This window comes from Podarcis tiliguerta (assembly GCF_965153285.1).
Source record: "Podarcis tiliguerta genome assembly, chromosome: 4".
NCBI classification, from domain to species: domain Eukaryota; kingdom Metazoa; phylum Chordata; class Lepidosauria; order Squamata; family Lacertidae; genus Podarcis; species Podarcis tiliguerta.
In genome coordinates this window covers 13378173-13391989 of record NC_139537.1, presented here as the reverse complement: position 1 = coordinate 13391989, position 13817 = coordinate 13378173, and the positions used below count along the sequence as shown (strand labels likewise).

General features: G+C 43.1%; 1 protein-coding gene across 1 annotated transcript in view; it reads right to left on the bottom strand.

Annotated features, from left to right (window-relative positions):
* TMEM135 (transmembrane protein 135) overlaps positions 1 to 13817 on the bottom strand; it is a 171497-nt gene that overhangs the window by 13745 nt on the left and 143935 nt on the right. The window contains exons 7-9 of the mRNA XM_083436614.1: positions 12482 to 12523; positions 11628 to 11774; positions 9581 to 9650 (exon numbers count right to left, since the gene is read on the bottom strand). Coding sequence (XP_083292740.1) covers positions 9581 to 9650; positions 11628 to 11774; positions 12482 to 12523 — 259 coding nt within the window. The remainder of the gene's footprint in view (positions 1 to 9580; positions 9651 to 11627; positions 11775 to 12481; positions 12524 to 13817) is intronic.

The window sequence follows — 13817 nt, the reverse complement described above, 5'->3', positions numbered from 1 at the left end:
TATTTTATCAAAGTAATTGTTGAACTTATTTTGTATTTTGGAAATGTACATCCAGGTTTTTTTACTTTAGATTTTTTTTGGGGGGGGGGGCAAGAGAGTGGAGCCCTAAGCTATAGCTTGTTTAGCTTATACATAAATCCAGCATCTCACCCATATACACCTTTGCCCTGCCCTGGTTAACTCTTCTTTGTTTTATTATTTGTGGAATATATTCTATGCCACATCAAAAACTTCAGTTAGTAGCTTGAGTCTAAATACTGCAAATGAATAAGCACAAGTGTCTCCCTCCCTTCTTTTTTCACTTAATTTGAAGGCAGGTTCCCTCAGGAATGTTAACTTAACGGAGAAAAGAAACATTCAGATGTGCAATATATTTATTTTTCTCCTTAAATCCATGCCAATGGTACAGAAAAGGAAACAATGAGATGGGGAAAGCCTTATGCCTCGCGCTCAAACATCTGGAAGACTGTGGGAACTCTGAAAACAAAGATCTTCCTGAAAACACAAGCACTGGACAGCTATATTCAATCTCCAGCGTATTCAATTCCTGGGTTCTTTCAACAACCACTCTGCAAGGTGTCTTGCGAAGCATGCACTAAAGCAAAAGGAAATCCATGCACTGAACCGTTAAAGCTGCTCAGCCAATGTTAACAATATGTGGTTTGTTTCCATGTGCAGTCCAACTTCAGGGTGCATTAGTACAGAAGCGAAGAACATGGGGGGAAATCCTGCTGCATCAGACCAAGGCCCCATCTAGTCCAGCTTCTCAACAGTGGCCTGCCAGAAAGTTCTGCAAAGCCCACAGGCAAGAGCGGGAAGGTTGCTTGTCCTCAGCATCCAGAATTAAGAACACTCAAATGCCAACCATCATGGCAAATAGCAACTGAGAGTCACACCCTCCGTGGATTTGTCTATCCTCCCTTGTAAGGCACCACCACATATTAGGAGTGGATTCCCTGCGTTAATTACATATTGAGTAATCTCTCCTAAACGTACTGCCAGTTAATTTTAGACCAGCCTCTGGGTGCAGTGGGGAGGCAGGACGAGGGCTAATAAATGAGTCTGAATCCTGGCAAGATAGAAGCTATGTGGGTGAATGGTTCTTGGATCCAGAAAGCAAGCCAGTTGCCTGCCCTGGATGGGGTTGCACTCTCCCAGAAGGAGCAGGTGTATTTTCTGGGTGTGCTCTGGGAACCAGCTCCATCACTGGAGGCACCACTGTATTTGAAAGCATTCCCACAGCAAAGTCTTCCAGCTGACACATCAGGGAGCAGGCTAACCCACAGTGATACAATTGAGACAAGGGCTGCATCCTAGCTCACCCTCCTCCCAAAGAAACTTGAACTTCGTGCTGGGAGGCACACCACCTTCTGAGCACAATTTTAGTTGAGACCACTCTGTTTTGCAATAAACTGCAGCCATCCCGGTTGAGAGCTTGTAAATGGGGGCTGAAACACAACAAAATCAATTTTATTGTGTTCGATATTGTGCCAATAGCTATAATTCTAATTCATGCATCAAATGAAAGATTTCACAGGTGCAGAAAGTCTACCGTGAGATATAAAAGAGCAGAGTAATTTTAACCAACTTTTATGGCCCGATATGCCCTCTCTGCTAAGGATTACTTTGTGAAACGGGTTTTCGAAAAATGATTAAAGGCTTCAAAGACCTCTTCCATGTAAAGGTAAAGGTAAAGGTACCCCTGCCCGTACGGGCCAGTCTTGACAGACTCTAGGGTTGTGCGCCCATCTCACTCAAGAGGCCGGGGGCCAGCGCTGTCCGAAGACACTTCCGGGTCACGTGGCCAGTGTGACATCGCTGCTCTGGCGAGCCAGAGCCGCACACGGAAACGCCGTTTACCTTCCCGCTAGTAAGCGGTCCCTATTTATCTACTTGCACCCGGGAGTGCTTTCGAACTGCTAGGTTGGCAGGCGCTGGGACCGAGCAACGGGAGCACACCCCGCCGGGGGATTCGAACCGCCGACCTTTTGATCGGCAAGCCCTAGGCACTGAGGCTTTAACCCACAGCGCCACCCGCCCTCTTCCATGTATACTCTTGCAAATATCACCACGCAGATGAATCCTGTTCAACAGACATATTTTAAAAAACCTGACTCCATTTCTCACACTGAAACTCAGTACTAGGTAAATATTCAAAACAGAGGAAACAAATCAGATTGCTGAAGGTGCAATACATTCATAAATGAGGCTGGGGTGACTTACTGCTTACTCGTTTTATTGGCTAATTTTCTCCTACGTATCTGCTCCCCTAGCCAACCTATAAACTCATGGCACTTTCAGTACAGGTTGTAGTCATAACAATGATGATATCAGCATGGATCATGAGATCTAAGCATTGCCTGTTTCGTATTTAGCACCAACTTTTCTACATGTATGCTTTGTCTTTTTCTCTTTCTTCCAAGGTTTATCCCTTGTTCCCTTTCTTAACCTTTACAAAACAGGCTCTTGCAATACTCCCATTTGTTCCACAAACTAAGCTTCCATACAGATTAATTGTATGTCACCTTACCAGCGGTTTGGTACAGGGATAAGGTTACCTCTAAGTGCCACAGTGGTTACTAAACCAGTCCGGAGAATGCTCACAGCTTGTCCCGTGAATTATTCTCACCATGGGGATCAACATCCCCTTCGTACAATTCCCACCCACCTCTTCCTGCAAAACTTACTTTGTGCGTTGGAGCCATTATGTAAAAGTGCCCTTGCCTCCAACCATTGTTTGCCATTATTATCATTGTTATTGTTATTTTACTGGAGGGGGAAGGAAATTTGCGACATCTTTGCCCTTGTTCACGCGGCAAATTCAGCGTAAACAGAGATGGGTCAGTGGGAAACTTGTGGTGGAACTTCTGTTTCCTATCACAAAAGGAACTCAGAGACCAGCCCTCCATATTCTTTGAGGCTCTCTATAAACATTCAAAGTCACTTGCACACCAGTAAAATGTCAAGAGTGAAGCAAAGATAAACCTCTGTATCAGAGGAAGCCCTTCAGAGGTTTTGGGTTACAGCTGCCATCACACCTGACCATTGCGGTCTTGACTATGCTACCACTCAGTGGATTTGTAACTGGCTGACTGACCGGACCCAAAGGGTGCTCATCAATGGTTCCTCTTCATCCTGGAGAAGAGTGACTAGTGGGGTGCCACAGGGTTCTGTCTTGGGCTCGGTCTTATTCAACATCTTTATCAACGACTTGGATGATGGACTCAAGGACATCCTGATCAAATTTGCAAATGACACCAAACTGGGAGGGGTGGCTAACACCCCAGAGGACAGGATCACACTTCAAAACAACCTTGACAGATTAGAGAACTGGGCCAAAACAAACAAGATGAACTTTAACAGGGAGAAATGTAAAGTATTGCACTTGGGCAAAAAAATGAGAGGCACAAATACAAGATGGGTGACACCTGGCTTGAGAGCAGTACATGTGAAAAGGATCTAGGAGTCTTGGTTGACCACAAACTTGACATGAGCCAACAGTGTGACGCGGCAGCTAAAAAAGCCAATGCAATTCTGGGCTGCATCAATAGGAGTATAGCATCTAGATCAAGGGAAGTAATAGTGCCACTGTATTCTGCTCTGGTCAGACCTCACCTGGAGTACTGTGTCCAGTTCTGGGCACCACAGTTCAAGAAGGACACTGACAAACTGGAACGTGTCCAGAGAGGGCAACCAAAATGGTCAAAGGCCTGGAAACGATGCCTTATGAAGAACGGCTAAGGGAGCTGGGCATGTTTAGCCTGGAGAAGAGGAGGTTAAGGGGTGATATGATAGCCATGTTCAAATATATAAAAGGATGTCACATAGAGGAGGGAGAAAGGTTGTTTTCTGCTGCTCCAGAGAAGCGGACATGGAGCAATGGATCCAAACTACAAGAAAGAAGATTCCACCTAAACATTAGGAAGAACTTCCTGACAGTAAGAGCTGTTCGACAGTGGAATTTGCTGCCAAGGAGTGTGGTGGAGTCTCCTTCTTTGGAGGTCTTTAAGCAGAGGCTTGACAACCATATGTCAGGAGTGCTCTGATGGTGTTTCCTGCTTGGCAGGGGGTTGGACTCGATGGCCCTTGTAGTCTCTTCCAACTCTATGATTCTATGATTCTATGATTCTATGATTCTATTCTATGGCCATGCTGGCTTGGGCTGGAAGGCACCACAATGACTACCCCTGCTCTATATTCATTTTTTTATTATTATTCCCTGAGTGAACATCCCACTTCTCTAGACTAGGCTCTTGAAATGTCTAATGTGCAATAACTGACTGTGTCATCTGTTGGTCCAAGACTGATGAATTTTGAGTACAGTAGTACCTCAAGTTAAGTACTTAATTCGTTCCAGAGGTCCATACTTAACCTGAAACTGTTCTTAAAACTGAAGCACCACTTTAGCTAATAGGGCCTCCTGCTGCCGCCGCGACGCCGGAGCATGATTTCTGTTCTCATCCTGAAGCAAAGTTCTTAACCTGAAGCACTATTTCTGGGCTAGCGGAGTCTGTAACCTGAAGTGTATGTAACCTGAAGCGCATGTAACCTGGGGTACCACTGTATTGGCCACTTTTGAATTAGGAGAATTTATTTGTTAAGTGCATTTTGTCCAGGGAAGACATATGGACATAGGAGGAGCCCTGAAAGAGCAGAGCAAAGGTCCATCTAGTTCATTAACAGTGACCAACCAGAGGCCTATGGAGAGCCCTCAAGCTGGAATTAACCACATCAGCACTATCTCCATTTTCCTGTGGCCGATTGTGCCCACTTTGTGGGGAAACCAGACAACAGCAATACACAAGCAGGTATGACGATAGGAAGACAAGCTGTTTGGCAGGAAAGGTACGTCTAACAAATAGGTCAAGCTATTGGCAGCCATCCTTCCCAGACTTTGCGGGGAGGGGGGGAGCCACAACCCTGTCATAATGAAAATTACAAAACCACGTATGTTCTTTCTTAGAAGACAGCTCCTGCTGATTTTGTCCAGAGACATCCTTAGGAAAAGCTCAACAATACTGGGGGCTCTCTCAAAAATCTCAAAGCACGTGTACTGAGCTCAGAAGAAATTATCAAAATAGCAGGACTTTGCTTCTGTTTAAGTGATATAAAACATGATCACATGAAACCGAGGCCAGGCAACAATGTTCAAAAGTGTTTGTTCCACTTTAGTCTGGCCGGCTTCTGTAATGTAAAACCAAGGAACTTCTACAAATTCGAAATCGAGCTGGACAAGCCTACGGAGTAGATTACAGAGGTTTCTCATCTACCGTCCCAGCTGCAAATCATAGGCTAAGCAGAAACCTAAGTATAGACAACCTCAGGCATGGACAACATCAATGCTGGTATAAGAATTAAAAGAAACCTGGCTAGGAGGAAAGGGGTATTTGTTCTCTAAAAGAAAGGAGGCACAAGTTGTCCTTAGGCCAGTTTCTCTATATTCCTTAACCAAGATCAAACAATTGACAGGATAATGACTTCACCAGCTACCAAAAGGGATGAGAAACTTGAGAGAAATCTGATGCAGTTTGCTGTATCACACGGAAAAGGCAGGCTATCCAGTTTACACTTTACCTGGAAACTTGAATCCTGCATCAGCAAACTACCATTCAAGTTAATAGGTAGTTCACCTAAACAGATGAATGTCTGCTCAACTTGCCTGCTGAACATTTGGCACTGACTTCTTAGGAAACCGATGTCTACTACTAGCGAGGGAGGCTCCTTTCTATTTTAAATATATCATTTAAGAAAAAATCTCGTTGATATATTTATAGTGCTGATTGCTGTGTGAATATCATTTTACTGGCTCAGTGTATAAGAATTTTGGGTGCGATTAAATGGGCCAGTGAGCATTGATAGCTATGACGGCGGTCATTACTTGAAATATGCATGTACAGTGAAATTGAAACCAGCTAAGACTCTTCAAGTGGAAGACTTTATGTCTTGTGCAGGACTTGAGTCAATGCACAGATTTATAAGTAACTCAAACCATCAACAGCCTCTCTTATTGATTGTCTCCCCTGACAACCAAGAATGTTTAGTGAGTAATTAAAAAAAGAGATCAACCGCTTACAGGTTTTTATGATCAAGCGGTATGCAAATGGTTAAATAACTAGAAATAAAAATCTGAAGGTAATCAGCTTTTCCCTATACAACTGGGAACAACAGAATTAAGTTTAAATCACCACCACCCAGGGAAAACTTTAGAAAGCAGAAATTACACTTTTAAAATGTATTTAAAATATGTGTTTGCCCATGCTGGCCCGAGTTGATTGGGATTTTATACTAACACATCTGAAGGGCAATAGAATGGGTAAGCTTGGTCTAAAACATGGTGTAAAACCAAGGTCTTTAGTGATGAGCTGACTAACAAGCCCATAAGGGACGTGGGTGGTGCTGTGGTCTAAACCACAGAAGGTCGGCGGTTCAAATCCCTGCGAGGGGGTGAGCTCCCATTGCTCTGTCCCTGCTCCTGCCAACCTAGCAGTTCGAAAGCACGCCAGTGCAAGTAGATAAATCGGTACCGCTGCGACGGGAAGGTAAACTGTGTTTCTGTGTGCTCTGGTTTCCGTGATGGTGTCCCATTGTGCCAGAAGCGGGTTAGTTATGCTGGCCACATGACCCAGAAAGCTGTCTGTGGACAAACATCGGCTCCCTCGACCTGAAAGTGAGATGAGCGCCGCAACCCCATAGTTGCCTTTGACTGGGTGTAGCCGTTCAGAGGTCCTTTACCTTTTACCAGCCCATAATCTCCACTGTAGCTGTGTGCCTGCTTATGTGTCAATTCTTAGTGTGGTATCCAAACACACAGAATGGAGTTTCATTCTGTCTGTGTGCCAAAGACGCGTCCATTAAATTTGCAATTTCTATCCCAGTTATCCTGCAAGTTTTGTTATATGTTTGATACAGAACTGAAAGCTGTACTTATGTCTCTGTGGCAACCCAAATCTGTGCTTAAAACAGCTTCACTGGCTTGGGTCACGCTGCTAACCAGCTGGCTGCAATGCACTTCAGGACACTGACACATGGCAGCTGCGGAAAGCAGACCAGTACCATGCAGGAGGCCGAGTCAAAATATGCAGACTGTCAAGCTGCACCTTCTCTTTCACGTGCTGTTCTTCACACTTGTTGCTGGAGAGCCATAACAATTTACTACGGAAATCTGAAGGGGAGAAATATCCTGGCCTATAAAACAGCAGACACTTCCCGAAAAGCTGCTTCGCCCCGTACATGTCGCTTCTCAAACGCAAAACCAAAATGAGCTGGAGTCCTACCAAAGGAAATGTGAGCAGGTGCTCCCACCTGTGCCAGTCTAACTGCAGCCAAAACAATCTCCCCGCACAGTTCCTACTCTTCCAAGGGAAAGAAAACCCAGACCGATCGTATTCTGGGAGAGGATAGTTCATATCAATGGACACGGACCGCCCTTCCTTCGTGCAACAACTGTGAACTTTCTCCCATTACCCTTAAAATACATTCGTAGGCTCGGAGAGTCCAAAAAAAAACTACTCCAATGTGCCAGGGAGGCACAGCTGTATGAGTGCTGCCTCTGTTGAGAACAGCACATTCCTGGTACTTGAGTTGAGGGAACGGCTGCAAGTGCGATCTGTTACACGGTTCTGCGCGCAATTAAATCGGACAAGGCTCTCAGAGCCTCGCTTTTCACTCACTTTAGCAGCTTACCACAGGCACTAAATGAACACCAGCGACGGTGGTTAACGCGTAAAGAGACACAGGCATCTACTGAAGAACCTTTTCAATGAGTCGGTTATGTAAAAGACGGCGCAGAAGGCTTCACTTTTGGGAGCTTTGAGATCCCCTTTGCCCGTTGCATGTCTCTTTTTTAAAATGCTTTTCTAAAAGAACACAAGGGTTGCCCTGCAGAATCGCATGAAAAATCCAGCACTCTGTCTGCAACAGCAGCCAGCCAACTGACTCTGAGCACTTGTGAACAGAGAATGAAAGTGTGCTGTTTGTCCTCAGCACCCAGCATTCAGTGCTATACTGAATATGTTATTCATTTACTGTGGCTAGTAGCCACGGAAAGGCCCATTCTCTGGGAGGGTATTGCTAAAGAACTGGGAAGATACAGTGTGAAGAAACTCTTAGAACAAGTTCAGGGGGGAGGGGGGTGAAATATCACCAGGGGTCTGGAAGTGGGGAGACTGGCAGTCCAGAAACCCTGGGTGGGGTATAAATAATAACATCATCATTATTATTATTATTATTATTATTATTATTGTTATTATTATTATTATCACCTTACTCTGCACCGAACCATCTGTCCCCTATCATTTATGAAGCTCGTGTGCCTGTTCCAACCACACAACAATAGTAATTAAAAACTATTGTTTTAATAAAGCAAGTCGTTCACATAAATGGAATAGACCATGAAAGGATAAAATGCACAATCTTGATGTTTCCTTGTAGATAATACAGCACAGACACCAAAGAGGAACACGGCATCACCCAAAGAAGATGCACTTTTCACACTTTGTGCTCTCCAAACTCCCCTCTGCCCTGAATGCTGCAATTGATAGAAATCCAGAAACCACTACTACATTTTTCCGGGCACATGTGTGCATGCATATACAAATAGGACCCAGAGCAGGAAAATGTTTCCATAATCTTTTTGTGACTAGAGATGGATGGATCACTCTTATTTCTGGTCTGTGTCAATTCTACTGTGTATGCTTATTTGTAAGTCTGTTCTGTCCATCTCCACATTAATCTGCAGATAGATTTTTTTAAAGTATGAAATTCGTATTTTAAAAGGTACTTAAATATATAATTACATGTGCTTTTTGTCACTAAATATGTATTTTGTGATGAAATACATATTTATGCATTCAAATACACATTTTGGTACTGATTACTTTATCTCAGTGCATGCACTTATAAAAGTAAAAAGGTAAAGGTACCCCTGCCTGTACGGGCCAGTCTTGCCAGACTCTAGGGTTGTACGCTCATCTCACTCTATAGGCCGGGAGGCAGCGCTGTCCGCAGACACTTCCGGGTCACGTGGCCAGCATGACAAGCTGCATCTGGTGAGCCAGCGCAGCACACGGAACGCCGTTTACCTTCCCGCTGGTAAACGTATCCTATCTTAAAATATGAACTTTTATAAGGCATTTTGGCAAGAACTGTACTGTAAAATTTGAAGAAGTGCAAAATCAGGAAGATAATTGTGCTCCAATCCTTATACAGGGTACCTCGGGTTACAGACGCTTCAGGTTACAGACTCCGCTAACCCAGAAATATTACCTCAGGTTAAGAACAGAAATTGTGCGGCGGCGGCACAGTGGCAGCAGGAGGCCCCATTTAAAGTTCCATTTAAAGTGGTACCTCAGGTTAAGAACAGTTTCAGGTTAAGAACGGACCTCCAGAACGAATTAAGTTCTTAACCCAAGGTACCACTGTATGAAGCTGGGAGGTACAAATTAGCTCAGTTTGCTAAAAACGTGGACCACACATTTTTTTCCCCTGCATCCATATTTGTGACTTACATCAACGTTTTATATCTAAGTAATAGTTTTAAATAGTTTTCTAATGGTGAATTATGTTATTTTTTTCCACTCACTTTAACACAATATGAGATGCAATTATCTTCATAATGCTTACAGCATCTGTGCCTTGGCCCATGTTTGCATCTGGAAAATAAACACACAAAAACGGAGCCCTGCATCAGTATTAACCACCAAGTTGCTTTTTGCATACCAAACACATAAATGATCTACTTCCACCAAAATGTGCAGAATGTTCTATAGCTATTTCTTCTTTTGTGCAGTGCAAAATAAATTCTTTTACAATGCTTATAAGTGTGAAGCAAAAAAGAATAAAAAACATAAAAGTACTTAAAGATCCTGTACAAATAAAGGCAAGACCTTTGTTCTAGGGAGAGCTAACACAGCTAAGAGATTGAATTGCGAACCAGGAAATCCCTTTTTCAAATCTCTCCTTTCCCATGAATTCACTAGGTAGCCTCAGAACCACACTAAACATTACATTAAATGAATATTCACATGAATGGGATTTTAAAAATCATCATTATTATTATTATAAAAAGCCATGGAGGACATTGATCCAGGCCAGGACCACGGGACAGGTGGAGAGGCATTTGATCCTGGCTTGATCATTTTACCCATTGCAATAGTTCCATTTAATGTAACAGCCCCCTACCCAAGTTGGAAGGAAGCTGCTGTCTGAACCTGGAACTTGTAGAAGAAACAGGATTTTGTGATCTCTGACTTATGCGCATTTTGCACAGAACAAAGTCAGAGTTGAGCCCCCACATCTTGTTCATCTTTACGACTTTGCCCACGTGCTCCATGATGCAACCAGGATTGTGGCAATTGGGCAGTGTGGGCTGCTGGCTGGAAGGCCACAGAAAGGGGGCACACAGATGATTGGAAGGTTGCATATTCCTCTCTCTAGGCTTAGGGGGAAATTTGTACTCTGCAGCTCACAAGACTTCACTTTTCATGAGCATTACTGCTATGTGGAAATTCTACTGTTGTGGATTTGAAAAAGATAAATGCTTTGGGGAGGGCTCTCCAGTTGTTGGGACATATCAGGTTGACTTACAAGAAAATCAATTTGATGCTGGTTCTAGAAATTAGATTTTCTTGTAGTCAAGTATTTGCGGTTTGAGGACAAAATAACATTACTCAATCTTTCGATTGTGCCAAATATTTTTGGAAGCTTTGAATTATGCGCTGCAAAAGCGTATCAGTCATAAATCACCCATGAGGTCAGTTTGTGTAGCAAAAATTGTAATGAGGATGTGATCAAGTTACAGACATTCAGACTTAGTTATATCTGAAAGGAAACATATGGGAGAGAAACTTGATAGAGGATTAGGATTAAGAACTCAATGGTTTTTTTGGTCATATGCAAGTGGGTCGATAGAAATACCAAAACAAGATCATTCTTCTTAATTGTTAATCATTTGGGCCTTTTCTTGAGAAACCCTGGAATGAGCAGTTTCGTTTAGTGGGGTGACTGCATTGCCAGTTTTCGTTATATCTTGTATGTGTCTCAGATGAATTATCCGGACCTAGATTAATCCAGTGATACACCACAATGAGCTCTTCAAACCAAGTCTCCTGAAATTCGGATTCTTGGCCTCTCCTATTCAATATAATTTTCAGGCTTGAGGGACTGTTCTTTGTAACATCATGAGAAAGCCTACAGGTCATATATAAAGGCAATGCCCTGAACCAGAAGTGGTCGGCGTTGCTCCCCTGGCCTCCCTAAGATGAGCATCACTGCTATCTATCTAGGTACCAGGGAGCTCGAGGGAGCAGAATGGCCTTCCCAAGGTCCCTGCCGTCTTGCCCCCTCCCCTCCTTCTTGGTAACTGGCAGCACTGTGTGCTAGGTGTCTGGAACCAAGGCTTCTGGTAGGAGAACTCAGCTGTCACTAAGGTAGCTGGCCAGGGTATGGAGCGGTTGGGAAGTTTTCTGCTCCACTTCAGAGCCACTAGTGTGGATGGCAGAGGAAAGCTAACAGTTGAATGGAAGACAGGTAACACAAAGCGTCAAGCTAAAATGCTCAAATCTCATTCGTCAGTGACTTGGCAAACTGGCTGGCACAGCAAATACAAATCCATGAAATTCTACACTCACACTTTGTCCACAAGTTTCTTTGTTGCCGCCACTATGTTCATTCGCTGTGTCATTTCTTCGCTGTGCTTTATTTTTCTCCCTCTCCTTAGAAAGGCTGCTTCCGGTGCAAAAGAATGTGTGGGAATTTCTTCCTTCCCTACAATGAATCTGGAAGAAAAGAAAAGAAACAGAGATGCACACAAGTCACCAGCTACCTGATTTCTGAAGTGCCATTTTCAAACAGTGGATTGCAGTTGCCTCTGGCTAGCCTACTGCTGGAGCAAATTTATAGCCATGCAATTCCTTAAAATATGGCACGTTGTCTAAAACTGCAGGTTTTAACATTCTATTGGAATACAGTATTAAATAATAGTGTTCGGAAAGTAAAAACAAGCAAAACAGGTAAACATATTTTATTAACGAAATAATAAAAGCACAAGCCGTTATTTATGCTTTATTTTCCTGTATGGGCCCATGGCCGTAATAAATAAATTGATTGATTTTATTAACGAAACAATATATAAATGCAGGTGCTTTCTTGAGGCATCTGTTATATTAAGCAGTGCAGGAGTCAAGGGCAAAATACCACTGTCCAGAACATAAAATTAACTGATTTGTGTATTTCTCTTCTAGATGTCGGGGGGGGGGGGATTATGCAGCACAGAATGAAAGTACTATAAATGGAAGTAGTATATGTTTTTCATTAAAAAAAGAGAGAAAAGGAAAATGAGAAACAAGGCTGGAAATCATGCTTTGCAAATAGCTTTTGTTTCCTGCATGTCAAATTTCCTCCATCTATGTTTGCACATATTTCACTCAATCTGGTCTGATCACTTTGGGCTACAAAGGAAAAACACTTGCTTTGTTTTACTTACTTTAGTGCTGAGAATGTAAATCCTTTCAAGCCATCCTTGCACCTGAAATATAAACCAAACATTTTGGGTGTGGTTAATTCAATAGTTCCCAAATTCACAGAGCAGTCGAACAGCAGAGATCATTTAAAGCATCAGAGTCTTGCAACCTTCTTCTGTCCAGGGCCAGAAATTCAGAGCTAAGATGTGTAATTATTTCGTTATTGTTTGCCTTTGCAATTTTTTAAATTAGAACGTGTGCAACATAAACGGAACCAAACAGAATTCCCTCCAGATGACCAAAAAGCAGCTTATGTAAGCTTTGGCAAAAGAAAGAAATGCCTCAAGCCCAGCAACGGAAAAAGCCAGTTTGGTTTCCATTTCGACACTTGCCAAGAAGTTCTACCATTCTGCCAGCAGATGTCCCTAATCAGCAGCAATTCAAAAGTCTGTTGCATATGCCAGGAAGTTAACCAAACAAGTAAATCTGCTGCTGGCAAAGCAGGAGGCAAGGGGGGCAGACAGATTTTCTGTCGGTCAAGCGCCAAGGGCAGCTTCTCATAACGCATTTCATACTCAAGTGCAGATGGCAGCGTACATGGCCACGACACCAGTGACCCCATCAGCCAAGTCACATCTGAGTGGTGCAAACAAGTTTCCGACACAACTTTCCCCTTTAAAGGACACAGAAGCAGCAGCCTTCTAAATGGACTGGCCATACATTAATTTATACCTAATAAATGCTATGGCGACTAGTCACATAAATATTTCAAAAAGAAGATAATGCTGTGACTTTTTTTTACCATTGTTATAAGAAAGAAAACTGCTCCTTTTCCCTTATAGAGCCCATATAGAGTCCTTATGTAGGTTCTCTATCAGTAGGAGAAAATAACAGAGGCCAATCAGAGAATATTGAGAAGCAAAGCAGCTAGCAAGCCTGATCTTTATTAAACTGTTGCAACAGGGTCCTCTCTCTCACATACACACCCCATGCAGGAGGAAGGAGGAACCCAGAACAATGGTGTGCAAGCCCATATATAGACTTTTGAAATTGCAACCCTGTACCTCAAGACCACACCTAATACATCATACTTACATCACAGAAGAGGCAGTCTACAGCAGAAAACCTGTCTGCCAGGATACCTGATAATGGTCACTGATTGCATTATTTGGGCAGTCTGGCCATTCCTTTTGAGATACTAAATACTTAGTTCCTGAATCCAGGTCACAGGCTCACCCTATTCATACAGATACGTCCTTAAGACAGGATTTGTGAGCAAAGAGACAATGGGAAGGTTTTCCTATTTCCTTTGTCCTTGCAGAGAAACATTTGAGGTCAATTTGGGAGAGTCAAAATGGT